Source organism: Bubalus kerabau, chromosome 17 (assembly GCF_029407905.1).
Source record: "Bubalus kerabau isolate K-KA32 ecotype Philippines breed swamp buffalo chromosome 17, PCC_UOA_SB_1v2, whole genome shotgun sequence".
Lineage (NCBI taxonomy): Eukaryota > Metazoa > Chordata > Mammalia > Artiodactyla > Bovidae > Bubalus > Bubalus kerabau.
The window spans coordinates 54780583-54794899 of NC_073640.1; the positions used below are offsets into that span (position 1 = coordinate 54780583).

General features: G+C 53.9%; 1 protein-coding gene and 1 long non-coding RNA gene across 2 annotated transcripts; one reads left to right on the forward strand and one right to left on the reverse strand.

The window, feature by feature from the left end:
• Nucleotides 1–66: 66 nt before the first annotated feature.
• On the forward strand, nt 67–10977 carry LOC129631175 (uncharacterized). The gene is made up of 3 exons (XR_008703917.1): nt 67–161; nt 5453–5601; nt 10742–10977. It is a non-coding gene; the product is annotated as an uncharacterized LOC129631175 (long non-coding RNA).
• On the reverse strand, nt 452–4624 carry LOC129631173 (carcinoembryonic antigen-related cell adhesion molecule 7-like). The gene is made up of 4 exons (XM_055551998.1): nt 4457–4624; nt 3194–3553; nt 1724–2002; nt 452–845 (listed from the first exon to the last, which is right to left on the reverse strand). The coding sequence occupies exons 1-4, from the start codon at nt 4518–4520 to the stop codon at nt 559–561; spliced, it is 990 nt and encodes a 329-aa protein (XP_055407973.1). The 5' UTR covers nt 4521–4624; the 3' UTR covers nt 452–558.
• Nucleotides 10978–14317: the final 3340 nt, after the last annotated feature.

A 14317-nucleotide genomic window follows, 5' to 3' on the forward strand; every position in this document is an offset into this window, starting at 1 on the left:
CTTCCTAGGAGGCACTAGTGGTAAAGATGCCACCTGCCAGTCAGGAGGCGTAAGAGACACGGATTCAGTCCCTGGGTGGGGAAGATCCCCTGGAGGAGGTCACGGCAACCCCTGCAGGGGAAGGTGGAGTCTTAACCACTGGACTGCCCAGGAAGTCCCAGGTACTGATTTTAGTGCTGCTTCCAGCGGTCTTGGCAACAAGGCTTCACAGCAGAGGGCCAGGAGAAATCAGGGGATGAGGAGGGGAGAGACAGCACACATCCAATTGCTTCAAGTGAAGGAAATGAGATGATAGGCTACTTGTTGCTGGAATTAATAAAAGAAGCTTATCCAGTGAAAATGGGCTTCGCCGGAGGCTTAGACGGGAAGAGTGCCTGCAGTGCAGCAGACACGGGTTCGATCCTTGGGTCAGGACGATCCCCTGGAGTAGCGAATGGCAGCCCACTCCAGGATTCTTGCCTGGGAAATCCCATGGACAGAGTAGCCTAGTGAGCTCAAGTCCGTGGTGTCACAAAGAGTCGGACAACACTGAACGACTAAGACAGGAGGCGACGGTGGTCACTCACAGGTCACACTCAGCCTGAGGGGGTCGCTTCTGCTGGAGTTGCCCCTGTTGGAGACCTCACACTGATAATCCCCGGTGTCCTCTCTGCTGACGGGGTCTATGGTGAGGGTGCTGTTGTCTGAGGACAGTGTCATCCTGTCTGCGAGGAGGAGACTCTGGCCTTTGAAAAGCCAGCGTATGGAGACCCCAGTCTCATCTGTGAGGCAGGTCAGGACCACGGGGCCCTCATGTTCTGGGACTGTGGTGTTGCTGGCTTGGAGGGAGGGCCGTGCCACTGGGTCTGTGGAGAGACAGAGGGGTGACTGCTGAGAGTGGGTCAGGGGCCTGGACCTTGCTCCCTCCTCAGTCTCGGGGCCCAAGACCTCTGTAAAGGTGACTGTGAGGAAGGCCCTGGGTCTTTGTTCAGGTGGCAACGGGAAAGAGTGATTGCACACCTCATCTGACCCCCAGATCACACCAGAGACACCCTTGCCTGGTTGCTGGGACAACAGTCTAGTACTAGACTGCTCTGTTGCTATCAGTCCTGGGAACCTTGATCTTCTGACTGTGGGGCCAGCCAGGCCAGTCAGGGAATGTGGGATCTGAGAGTACATGTTGTGATTGGGAATAGAGAGCCTGGGTGTATTGCCGGGGCCTCACACTGACACGCCGGAAGCGCTGTGTGGCTGGGTTAGAGGCTGTGTGGCAGGAGAGGTTGAGGTTCCCTCTGGATGGTCAGACGAGTCTGAGGGGTAGTGGTGGGGTGCCCAGACCGTTTGGAGCAAACAGCAGAAAGCCACACGTGGTGCAATCAGAGGGAAGGCAAGTTCCCGGTCTGTACTGGGGCTCCTGCATCCTTCCGAGCTGTTCACATGCTTGTCTGAAAAATTTGCAATCATTACCCTTCATGCTCACTCTTTTGTGAGTCTGACATTAATTTGTTTCTCCCGTCATATTCTGGTGATCCTCAGCCACCCACACAGAGCAGCCCATCCCCTCCCTGACTTTATTCAAGGTGGACCTGCCTGGGCTTGCCTGGGACAGGAAGTCATGGGCAGTCTGGGTGTCCAGGGGTGATGGCCCATGTACTCGGACCTGAGAGGGATGGGTGTGGATTGGCCTCTGGCAGCGTGCATTTGGGTGGGCAGCTCAGGCCACATAGGAGCAGAGGTTACTCACAGAGGACATCCAGGGTGAATGGGTCACTGCGGCTGATGCCCACTGGGTTCCGGGCTTCACACACATAGGGTCCTTTCTCTTTCCTTGTGACATTGAACACAGTGAGAGTCCTCTTGTCCTCGGACAGTTCCAGCCTGGTGCTCTTGGGGAGGCTCTGATTGCTGATCCACCACGTGTAGGACGTGTTCTGGGTCTCAGGTCCACATGTTAACACCACAGTGTCCTTGTGCTCCCAGGGGTTGGAGTTGTTGCTGGTGATGACGGGTGTGGGTAGCACCGCTGTGCAGATAACAGAGAGGACATTGCCCTGAGTTTCCCTGGTGGCTCAGACAGTAAAGAATCTGCCTGCCAGTGCAGGAGACCTGGGTTCAATCTCTGGGTCAGAAAGATCCTCTGGAGAAGGGAATTGCCACCCAGTCAATATTCTTGCTGCAGAATTCCATGCACAGAGGAGCCTGGTGGGCTACAGTCCATGGAATAGGAAAGAGTAGGACATGACTGAATGACTAACACTCTCACTTTCTCATACTTTTGGCTCCTCTAAAAGCATCTTTCAGCAAAATTGGCATCCTTTGCCTCTCAGCCAGACTAAAGAAAAAGGCAGGCTTGTGTGTGGCAGGACAAATGCATGGGGACCTGAGGTCAGAGAGTGTGAGGCCACCTGCTCTAGGTCTGGGAGAAGCACAGGCCTCCTTGGGGGTTGATTGTGCAGCAGCGTTTAGTGGTGGACAGAACAGGGTGGATTCAGAGACCGCCTGGCATCTCTCCTGGTTGTCATAAACCAGCCTCAGGAGAGAGCTCCCTGGGCTGCACCCTGGGGTCGAGAAGCTGCCAGGAGTATCTTCCTTCCTCTGTTCCTCTCTGGGGGTGCTGAGATTTCTCTGGTGTCTCCAAGTGCCCGAGGGCATTTGGTTGATTCCTGGGGACCTTGTACCTGTGTGCTGTCCATGCCGAGTCTCAGGAGTAGGACCAGACTGTGCCCCTGTGCGGATGTGGCTCTTGGGGCTGAGCCCTGGCTGGTGACCAGCTTGGAGCCTCCGGATTTGGCACAGGCTTCCCAGGGTCACTGGAGGCAGGAGCCCTGGGACAGGGTCTGGGAGGGGCTTCCTGGGGCTGAGCTTCTCTGTGAGGATCCCTGGGGCCCTCAGGCCAGGGTCTTCCCTGAGTCCTGCAGGGTCTTCCTCAGGGTCATGGTCACGGGGAGGGGCCCAGGGGGCTGGACTGAGAGTGCTCTCCCTCTGCTGAGTCCCTCATCAGACAGTCCTTCTCTCCCTGGTCCTTCATCAGGGCCTGGCCTCCTGGAAAGCATTTCTGACCTTTGGAGTTTGCCTCCACAGTGTGTGCCCTGCACTGAATGTTCAAACCCGGACACGGGACACAATGTAGAGGGGATGGAGGCGCCATCCGGGTCTGTCAGAACAGAACTCACCCCCTCCCCCAACAGCACGAGGTCAAGGAGGAAGCACTCACGGAGTACATGGAGGTGTCCAGTTTGTCTTTCTGTCCCTAAATCATCCTTTGTAAGGAGCAGGGTGTAGGATCCTGTGTCTTTCTGGGTGACGCTCTGGATCAGCAGGGTTCCGTTGGGGTAAAGTGTCTCCCGTCCGCTGTGTGCAGGCCCTTTGGTAGTTAAATTAGTGGCTACCCTATATGATGCAATTAGCTGGGTGTTCTCTACCCTTTCTCCTCTGTGCCAGGCATAGCCTAGAGGATTCTCTGTCACGTTGTGGGCAAGGAGAAGAACATCCGACCCTTCTGCAGCAAGGGGGGGCACCGTTTCAATAGTGAGCTGGGCAGTGGTGGGCGGGGTCCAGAAAGTTAAGAGTAAGACTAGGAGGGAAGAGAGAGAAACCAGTTACTATTGTGACCTGTGTGGGGGTTGGGAAAATGGTGCCCTGGGTCCTGAGCAGGTCTCTTCATCCCTCAGCCTTAGTGTGTGAGTGTATGTGTGTGTGTGCATGTATGTGTGTGTATGGTTCAAGGTCAGCAGCATGACCCCCGTCACTTCAGCCCCTCTGGATTCGTTTTTTCCTCTGCTTCCCCAGCTGTCCCCTGGCTCACTCCGTCGCTGCCCTCACACGCCTGCTCACACTCAGGGCCTCTTGGGAGATGCCCCTCGCCCCGACCAGCTGCTGTAAAGACCCTCGGTGCTCACTTGCTGACCCTTCCCCGCTCCCTTTCCTGCGTGACGCCTGCAGCACCTGCCAGCACGCTCTCCATCTCTCTGCTCGTCTGTCTTGCTCCCCACAGAGCGCGGGCTCTGTGAGGGCAGGGGCTTGTCTGATCCTGGTTATAACCCAGGGCCTGGACCAGGTTCTAGATATTATTTCCTGGAGGTGAAGGATAGAGAGGTCCCAGGAATTCCACAGCCTGGCGTTTGCCGTCTTCTAAGGGTGCGGGTACGGACAGTGTTCGCCGTCCTGGTTATGTGCTTTTCTGTAGTGACACCCAGACATAAATAATTGCTATTGTCATTAGTTTTCAACAATTCCTGCTCAGTGAAGAATAACTCATAAAACCTACAGCAGTTGAGGTCTTCCCGCCCCTCACCAGCTCTAGTTCATGGAGAGTCTCCTGTGGCTGAGGCCCCCGCCCTCCCCTGCTCCGCTGTCCTCTGCCCTCAGGTCTGAACAGAAGCCCTCTGTCCCCTCTCAGAACCCTGTCTCCCCCAGACACCAGCCAGTCTCTTCTTCTCCAGTCTCTGCCCACTCCCTGAAAATTGTCCCCTCTCACCTGCCAGGACGAGCCTGTTCCAGGGGACATGCCTCGTGCTTGCAGGGCCTGCCGGGGGCTCCATGGCGCCTGCTGTCTGCTGTGTCCCTCTCTCTGTGAGGAGAGCTTCTGGTCCAGAAACGCTCAGAAGCACTGCAGTCTGCTGTGTGAGCTCCGCTGTCCTTCCCCCTGTGTGCTGGGCCTCCTCCGGGGGCAGGAGCACTTCGCTGGGTCACGTGGCCCAGGGCGGGGTCTCTGTCCAGGCCCCGCCCTCTGCCTCCCCTCCCCTCCTTCCCTCACTGGTGGCCCCCCTCCCCCTTCCCGCTCTGTATTTCTATTCCCTGAACTCTACTGAGTCCCCTGCCTTCTAGAGCAGTGATTCTCCACCTACACACACACACACACACACACATCTACACACGCACACCACACACACACATACCTACACATACAGCTACACACAGACATCTACATACACACACATCTATACCCACACATGCACACACACACACACCCTTGTCTGGAAAAGCACAACCTTGGGGTGTCCGGGCCCGAGGTCCCCACTGCTCTGGATCAGATGCACACTCAGCCTCCCCGACAGCCCTCTGTCATCCCCTTCTGGCTTTTCCCTTCAGAGGAGGAGCCTGGGGGTGACGGGTGCATGAGGAACACTTGTCACAGGGACGTCATCCCCACGGTGCGTGGGAATCACCTGTGGAGCTTCATGAAGACTGCAAACCCCCAGGTGACACCTTAGAAATGCTGTTTCAGCAGCCGCCAGGTCACACGCTCGCCCAGCCTGGCTGAGACCCCAGAACACCGGTTAGGCTGCCCCACCCACCCCAGTGTTGGCCTCTGCTGTGTTTTGGTCTGGGGTCTCTCAGCACAACGCACAGATCCAGCGGTTTCCAAATGTTGGTGGTAATTGTTCCCGTGACACAGAAACCCAGCTGGATGCCCAGGGGCTTCCTGTTGTTCTCAAATATCTGAGAAGACTGCATTTACTCCCCCCTCAAGGTCACACTGACTCTGGAGGAGAGAAAGGAGTCAGATGAGCGATGACTGGAGAGGGGACCTGACCTCCATGTTCCAGTGTCACCAGCCTGGCGTCTGTTTTCAGGGACAGACACCCAGAACCGGGTGTCAGGTGGAGCTGCAGTTCTCAGGTGAGAAGGGAAAGGCTTCCTGTGTGTCCTGGGAGGAGAGGAACCTGGTGCTGATGGGTGGGCAGACTGTGGGCTCCCTGGTCCTCGGGTCAAGTTCCGGAAGACTCTCCGTCTCCGTGTCTGTTGCCTGAGCCTTGGTTCAGAAACTGTCCGGGTTCTCCTTGCCATTACAGGGCCTCCTCTGTCACCCTGGCTGATCTTTCTGTGGTCACTGTGATCTTTCCCACGGGTGGTTGCAGGCAGGGATGAGAGCTGGCATGGGTGCCCATAGGCCCCTAGAAGGTTGGGCAGCATAGTGTGGGCACATATGAGGGGCTCTGAGGGTCTGTAGAGGAGGGATCCCTGGGGTCTAATGCCTGATGATCCGAGGTGGAGTTGATGTAATAATATTAGATATAAGTGCACAGTAATTGTAACGCGCTTGAATTATCGCCAAATCATCTCCACCACTCCGCAATTGTCTTCCATGAAACCGGTCCCTGGTGCCCTTAAGGTTGGAGACCGCTGTTTAGAAGGAGGGATGGAAATCAGGCTCCTTCTCCACTTCCTTAGGCAAAACAAAGTTCACCTGTTAATTTCCTGTTTGGCCCAATGTTGCCCCCTGGAGGTCATGAGCAGACCCGGGGACGATGTAACAGGCTGCTGCTGCTGCTGCTGTTGCTGCTAAGTGGCTTCAGTCGTGTCCGACTCTGTGCGACCCCAGAGTCGGCAGCCCACCAGGCTCTCCCGTCCCTGGGATTCTCCAGGCAAGAACGCTGGAGTGGGTTGCCATTTCCTTCTCCAATGCGTGAAAGTGAAAATTGAAAGTGAAGTCGCTCAGTCGTGTCCGACTCTAGCGACCCCATGGACTGCAGCCTTCCTGGCTCCACGTCCATGGGATTTTCCAGGCAAGAGTACTGGAGTGGGCTGCTGGGGATGCAAACGCCAAAGGGTGTGAGTTGGCTCTGCGCCCTGGGCAGAGGTGGGCGCTGACCTCCTGACTAGAGGCTATCAGCCAGGGTTCAGGTCACTGTGGGTCCCCAGGCTTCCTGACCTCATCCCAGTGCAGGGTGAGCCCAGGGGGACAGTGGACATTGTTCAGGGGCAGGAGAAGCATCCATCCAGGTGGACGTGTGCTCAGGAGGAGCTCTCAGTCCCTGAGGCTTCAAAGGAAGGGCCGGCGGGGGGTCTCGGGGCTTTGGGGAGAGGATGGCGGCCTGTGGGCTGGACTCCAGAAGGCCCTGTCCTTCTCCACCTCACAGCACTGGGCCTGCACCCTAGTTCTCTGTGTCCCCATCAGTGGTCTGCTCTCAGCCTCCCCACAGTGCCAGGACCTGGGCAGCTCCACCTGGACACTCTGTCAGGGGAGCCCCTGGACTCCTCTGTCAGTGGAGGGAAGACCCCCGTGGGACCCCAGTCCCCCTGAGATGGAGCAACTGCAGAAGCTCTGTTCCTCTGTTCCGGAAGTTCCCCTCCTTTCCCAGGATGCCTTAGGGGTAGGGGCTGAGATGTCTCCAGGGACCACACCCAGGTGTCCCCACAGATCAGGGACCCTGGGATGAGGAGCTGCTCCGCAATTCCTGTGAGTTCACGCTGGGGCTTCCCCCTCCCTTGTGGTCACTCCCTTGGGATGGAGGATCGCGAGTCTGAGCCATGTCAGGTCTCCGAGAGAAGGGGAAGGACTCAAGCTGCCAGCCCAGGCGCTCCAGGGAGACTAGAAGATTCTCCTGAGTAGAGATGGGAGAGAGGGTGTGATTATCTGGGAATGAGCAGAGGTCTGACTCCTCACAGTTAAGAGGCCCCTGTTCTCCCTGCTGACTCCAAGAGGAATCAAGTCCCGTCCTGGGGCAGCTGTGGGCACTGGCAAGTCTCCTCCCACTCTGATGCCAGAGCCGCTGTGTCCACAAGGAATATTCTCTGACCCCTCGGTGTCACACAGGGTGGGGGGTGTGAGTTCTGGCTTCTGTTATGCAGATTCCCTTATCTATTTAAAGAGTATTTATTGAGCATGTGTGACCTGTCAGCCCTGGGTTGTGTCCTGGTGTCCAGAGAATAGGATAGACTTGGACTTCGAGCTCACACAGCTGACCTTGTGATGGGGAGACAGACATTCAGAGAAAATCCTGGAAATAAGGAGCTAATTATGATGGAGGGATAGACTGAAAGGGAAGGGTCTGGTGGAAAGGAAAGGGTCCGGAGTGTGTCATGGAATCTCAGCTGGACTGGGTGTCATGGAAGGCACCCCTGCGAAAGTGATCTTTTGACTGAGATGAGAAGGGTGAGCAGACCCTCAGCAGAGAAGGATGGGGCTCAGAGGGCAGAGCTACCTGAGGGGAGTCTGGCCTTCAGGTGGGCCTGGCTGGGAGGAGGAGCTGCCAGAGTCCAGTGTGGGGAACTGGGAGAGTGGGGAGGACTGTGGACGGAGTAGTTTGGTGAGGGTCAGAGGCTGCTGGGGGGTGGGAGCTGCTAAGTGGGAAGGCGGTGGGCAGCCCTGTGGAGGCTCCAGACTATGGAGGAGCTCTGCCGCCCTCCGGCGGCCATAGAGGGGAGTGTCGAAGGGAAAGTTCTGTTCAGTTCAGTTCAGTTCAGTCCCTCAGTCGTGTCTGACTCTTATGCCACCCCATGAATCGCGCAGCACGACAGGACTCCCTGTCCATCAGCAACTCCCGGAGTTCACTCAGACTGATGGCCATCGAGTCGGTGATGCCATCCAGCCATCTCATCCTCTGTCGTCCCCTTGTCCTCCTGCCCCCAATCCCTCCCAGCATCAGAGTCTTTGCCAATGAGTCAACTCTTCGCATGAGGTGGCCAAAGGACTGGAATTTCAGCTTTAGCATCAGTCCTTCCAATGAACACCCAGGACTGATATCCTTTAGGATGGACTGGTTGGATCTCCTTGCAGTCCAAGGGACTCTCAAAGGTCTTCTCCAACACCACAGTTCAAAAGCATCAATTCTTTGGCACTCACCTTTCTTCACAGTCCAACTCTCACATCCATACATGACCACTGGGAAAACCATAGCCTTGACTAGATGGACCTTAGTTGGCAAAGTAATGTCTCTGCTTTTGAATATGCTATCTAGGTTGGTCATAACTTTCCTTCCAAGGAGTAGGCATCTTTTAATTTCATGGCTGCAGTCACCATCTGCAATGATTTTGGAGCCCCCCAAAATAAAGTCGGACACTGTTTCCACTGTTTCCCCATCTATTTCCCATGAAGTGATGGGACCAGATGCCATGATCTTTGTTTTCTGAATGTTGAGCTTTAAGCCAACTTTTCCACTCTCCTCTTTCACTTTCATCAAGAGGCTTTTTAGTTCCTCTTCTTTTTCAAAGAGGAACTTCGAGAAAAGATCCTCTTCACTTTTCTCAAAGGGAAAGTACTCGAGGTTTCCTCCTAAGACAACTCAAGTATTTGTCAAGTGTTTACATATCATTTTACAAATCCCAGGGACAGAGGTGCTGGCAGGCTACAGACATGAGGTCGCAAAGGATCGCATACGACCAAGCGACTAACCCTTTCAACACTACATATCATTTATGCTGAATCATGTCCCACTCGGAATTTCCAACATCTCTCATCCAAGATCTTCTCTTATATACCCCACTCCAAGATTTTATCCAGGTGAGATTTGTGTTGATACCAGGCCAATTTCTCTCTGTAGAAGAGGAAGGATCCAGATGCAACATGCTCAGTCCTCGGGCAGGACTGGAGCATCTGTAAGTAGGAGGAGGGTGAGGAAACGTCCGTGTGTCCTGCCTGTTCCAGAGGGTCCATGTGGACACGAAAAGGCTGCATTTCCTTTCCCCCCATGCCCCCTTAGTGTCTTCCGCATGGGGCAGGGCCAGGTGGAATTGGAAGACCAGGGGTGGTGCAGTGATTCTGAACCTCGTCTTCCCGCCTTCTCTGTCTCTGTCCCCATCAGGGGACCTGGTCTTCATAGTGAGAAGGAAGGTGGGGCGTCTCCACAGGACCCTGATCAGAGATTCTTTCAGCAAAAGGGACACAGGGATCAAGCATGCTAGCTCTGGACTCAGTGTCCCCGTCACCCTGTAGATGATTGTAGTAACTAAATTATTAGGATCTAATGGCCTCTTTCGTATTCTAATTTATTAGATTGTTTTTACTTCTTTTTACCTTTTGATATTTGAAGTTTCAAAGGTGAATCTCCATCTTCCGTAAGTCTGAGAAGGGTTGGTGCCAGGGTGGTTCAGTTGTAGTAAAGGTTATTTTTTTGTAGTAGCTTCAGTTTTACAGCAAAAGTGAGGGAAGGTACGGACTTTTCCTAGATACTTGCCGCCCATGAGTGTAGGGCCTCCTCAGTGTTCAACATGCCACACCCGAGGTGTACATTTTATTAATTGATGAACCCACATGGACACATGAAAATTACGCAGCTTCCATAGCTTCCATTAGGGTTGACACTTGGTACTGTAAGTTGCCGGAGAAGGCAATGTCATCCCACTCCAGTCCTCTTGCCGGAAAATCCCATGAGTGGAGGAGCCAGTAGCCTGCAGTCCATGGGGTCACTAAGAGTCAGACGCGACTGAGCGACTTCACTTTCACTTTTCACTTTCATGCATTAGAGGAGGAAATGGCAACCCACTTCAGTGTTCTTGCCTGGAGAATCCCAAGGACGGGGGAGCCTAGTGGGCTGCCGTCTTTGGGGTCCCACAGAGTCGGACACGACTGAAGCGACTTAGCAGCAGCAGCTGTAACTTGCGTGGGTTTGAACAAGTGGTCATCAGCAACATGGGCTTCCCTGGTGGTGCAGTGGTAAAGAATCCTCCTCCCCGTTTAGGAGACTCAGGTTTGATTTCTGCCTCAGGAAGATCTCCTGAAGAAGAAATGGCAAACCACTCTGGTGTTCTTGCCTGGGAAATCACATGGATAGAGGAGCCTGGCGGGCTAGAGTCCATGGGGTCACAAAAGAGTTGCACATGACTTAGCAACTAGAACAATGCAAGGTCAGTGACAGTCCTGCTGCCCAAGTCACACCAGCAGGGCTAGTGAGCACAGACAGGTGGTTGTGAGTCTGCAGGGTTAGTGAGCACAGAGCAGGTGGTTGTGTGTCTGCAGGGCTGGTGAGCACAGAGCCTATGGTTTTGTGTCTGTAAATTAAAAAACTATGACATACATCGCTTGTTTATTTACCCATAGTCAAATATGGAAACCTCGTGTGTGGGGCGGCCATGATGAACCAGTGTCTATCTACAAGTTAGGCATTGTTTAGATGACTTTCCTGCTGGCTCAGTGGATACGAATCCATCTGCCAAAGCGCGGGACATGGGTTTGATCCCTGGTCAGGAGGATTTCACATGCTTCTGAGCAACTAAGGCCATACATCAGAACTGCTGAGTGTGTGCTCTAGAGCCCAAGAGCTGCAATGACTGAAGTCTGCTTGCCGAGAGCCCCTGCTCGGGAGTAGAGAAGCTGCCTCAATGCGAAGCCGGTGTATCGCAACGAAGACTAGCCCCTGCTCACTGCACTAGAGAAAACTGGTGGAAAACAATGAAGACCCAGTGCAGCCAGAAATAAAAAAATAAATAAAATATTTGCTAAGAGTAGTTCAGAATTAAATGTTATTCCCAAAGTTGTCAGGTCTTCTTTTCATCTCCTTCTTTCGCAAACATCCAGAACACCATTGACACATTGATTTTCCACAGGCTGAGGACCTGCTCTGCCACTGGGGTGACTTCACTGCAAATTTGTTTTCAGCCTGGAACAGCCACTAGCGAACACCCTGCCTTTCACACCGACCATCTGCTCTGCAGTGAACATCCTCACCACAAATCTCGGCCCCCATGGAGTGTGATCCAGGGGCTCATTCATTCCACACACAGGTATGCAGCTCCCTGCACCAGGCCTGGAGCTGGCCAGTGGACTCAGCAGAAGCAGGACAGGTGAATCCTTCCATGTCCGAGCTCCCAGCTCAGGGATCCTCTTAGAACTGGAGTCCTGGTCAACTTGTGTGCACACTGAGTGCCACTGTATCCCCTAAACTGCATCTGCATGGGGAGTATAGGAAAATGTTCATTTCCAACATCCTCACCCTTTACGGAAAAATTCTGTGAGGAGATAGCACCTGTGTCCATATGTCCATCTCTCTGCCACATCCCATCCCTCCTTTATCCCCTACCCATCCTTTTCTTCATCTTTTCACTAAGTCCTGTGGCTGTGCCACTGTGGTTGGCCAGATGCCAGGACCCCTGGGATACCTTCAGTAGCTCCCTCTGCTGCTCCATTTAAACACCATGGTTCCACAGGTGGTGCACATGAGCCCGGGTGAGCCCTGCAGAGTCTGTCCCCATGGAAGATAGAGAGGCCCCTGGTAACCCGGTGACCATTATACTGGGTATCTCGAGCATTTTGCATGACTGTTAGGGATGCTGGATGGGTTAGACCCGCGCCCTTGGGAAGTATAGTGCTGGGTTTGCGTGTCAGAGTTACCCCTGTCAATGGTACATTTATGGAGAAGAGGAAGTGTGGGGTGACTGTGGAGCCCTAGTTCCTTCTCTTCCCTGGGGTTCACAGGCAGACGGAGGAGCCCTCAGGTGATGAATTGTACCCTGGAGACTGGTCTTCAGGCCCCACTTGCTCTTCAGCAGGACCCTTGCTCTGTTGGAAGCATGGAGAGATGGCAAAAGCTCTCACACAGGCTTGAGGCTCAGACTGGAGGAGCTGGGAGGGTAGGCCAGGTGTTCTGCTCAGCCTTGCTCCCTGGGGGAGGGGGGATCATTTGGAGAATGAGGGAACAGGAGGCTGTGCTCAGGGGGCCTCCAGGCTAGGTGATGGCTGTCTCCAAGGTCAGGTACCGAAGGTCGGGACTCAATCATGAAACGTTCCCTCCAAGTTGTAGACAAGCTGGTTATCTGACACTCAGCGGCAGGGAGATACTCTGAGAGGACAAAGTTAGTTCTCAGCCTCCTTGAGGACACCCTCCGGGTGCAGGATCATTCACCTGGGAGTTATCATGGCTGTAGCTACAACTAATACACACACAGGAGAAAGTGCTCCCGATTCATAAACTAGAGCAAAGCGGGTTATCCCTGAACACATTCTACTATGTTCATCTTTGTCATAGAGGAGAAATGGGCAGGATATCCAGCCGTCCCTTCCCGTTGATGGGGGCTGAGCACAGCAGAGACATTGTCCATGGTGCTGATGAACACAGGCCACCTGGAGACTTGGGAGTTGTGGTCTTTGAGTCACATCTGCTTTTCATTCTGAAAAATCGGGCATTGCTAGAAAAGAAGAGGCTTCCATGGTGGCTCAGACAGTACAGAATCTTCCTGCAATGCGGGAGACCTGAGTTTGATGAGCCTCCAGAGATGGCAATGGTTATCCACTCCAGTATTCTTGCCTGGAGAATCCCATGGCAGATGTGCCTGGAGGGTTACAGTCCATGGGCTTGCAAAGAGTTGGACAGACAGAGCAAGTTTCACTTCACCAGAAAGAAGAGGTGGGGAGAGCTGCAGGGAGTGTGGACTGGCCTCGATCTCCAGGGCTCAGAGCCAGTGAGATTGCTGTGGACATCGTGGCAGGTCTTGACCCCACATCGGCATGACAAAGTCCAAGCTCCCCAGAGCAGACTGCAGTGAGGGAAGATGATGCCCACGGCCTTGAGAGGAGTGGTAGGCAGCGCACAGAACCCTAAGAGATGTCCACAACTTCAAGCCACAATCCGAGAAATGTGCCCCATGATTAAGGAAACCTACAGATGAAATTCAGATCACGTGACTGGGAGATATGGTGGGGTGACTTGGAGATTATGGTGGGTTATGTTTTGGGCTGAGTCCAATACGTTCACAATGTTCCAAGGCAGGAGAGGCAGAGCCAGAGGAGATGGGATGATGGAAGGTGAGCTTGGGGAGCTTTAAGATGTTCCACTGCTGGCTTTGAAGATGGAGGAAAGGGCCACAAACCCAGGAAAGCAGGCAGCCTCTCACAGCTTGGAAAGGCAAAGAAATGAACTGTCTGTAGAATCCAGAAAGAACAGCATCATATTGACACTGTGGTTTGTGCCCGTACATTTGTGGTCATTTGTTACAGAACAAAAAGGAACACCAAAAAGTGTCACCTTGTCTCATCCAAGACTGCGCCTGGGGGGATAAGAAGTAATTTAGACCTAAATCATGATCGGAAGCTTTGCAGGTGGTTTCTCTTACCTCTCATCTCATCTCAGCACAGATGATACTTGGCCACTGGCAGAGCATGCTTGTCAACTGTGGGCTCTGTGCCCTAGGGCACACACTTGCTGTGTTTGTGTGAGCATGGGCAGGTGATCCGAGCGGAACTATATGAGAACAGACCTATCCCAGGGACCTCAGGGAGAGACTGAGACCTGCTAGCCCAGGTGTGTGGTGGGAGCTGCAGGTGAGATCCGGGTGGGAAGGCCCTTGAGACACTTTGAGGAGGAGACAGGTGAGCCCTTTGCCGTGGTAGCCAGGTTGAGTATTAGGTAGAGCCTGCACCTTTGCCCTGAGGCTCACGTGTGTGTGTGTTGGGAGCAGGCTCACGATCTGCATCGAAAAGCAAACTGGAAACCAGCAGGAAGTGGATAGAGGTCACAGGAAGTTCCTGGGAGGACCTTGCTCAGAGCATGGCTTCTGGGTCCCTCTTACTTTGGTGGCTCTGATTGCTCCTCTTGGTTCCCCCAGAGGGAACAATGTCCTCAGGGCTTAGGCCCTTAGGGAAACAACAGAAACCCATGGAGAGAGAAGGCATTCTGGATCC

Bases quoted from the DNA above. Each gene is read 5' to 3' on its own strand.
- LOC129631173 (XM_055551998.1), bottom strand. From the start codon at position 4,520: ATGGAGCCCCCGGCAGGCCCTGCAAGCACGAGGCATGTCCCCTGGAAC. The intron at 2,003-3,193 runs GTGAGTGCTTCC...TTATCTGCACAG, and splicing joins TGGACACCTCCATGTACTCC to CGGTGCTACCCACACCCGTC. The intron at 846-1,723 runs GTGAGTAACCTC...GTCTCTCCACAG, and splicing joins ATTCACCCTGGATGTCCTCT to ACCCAGTGGCACGGCCCTCC.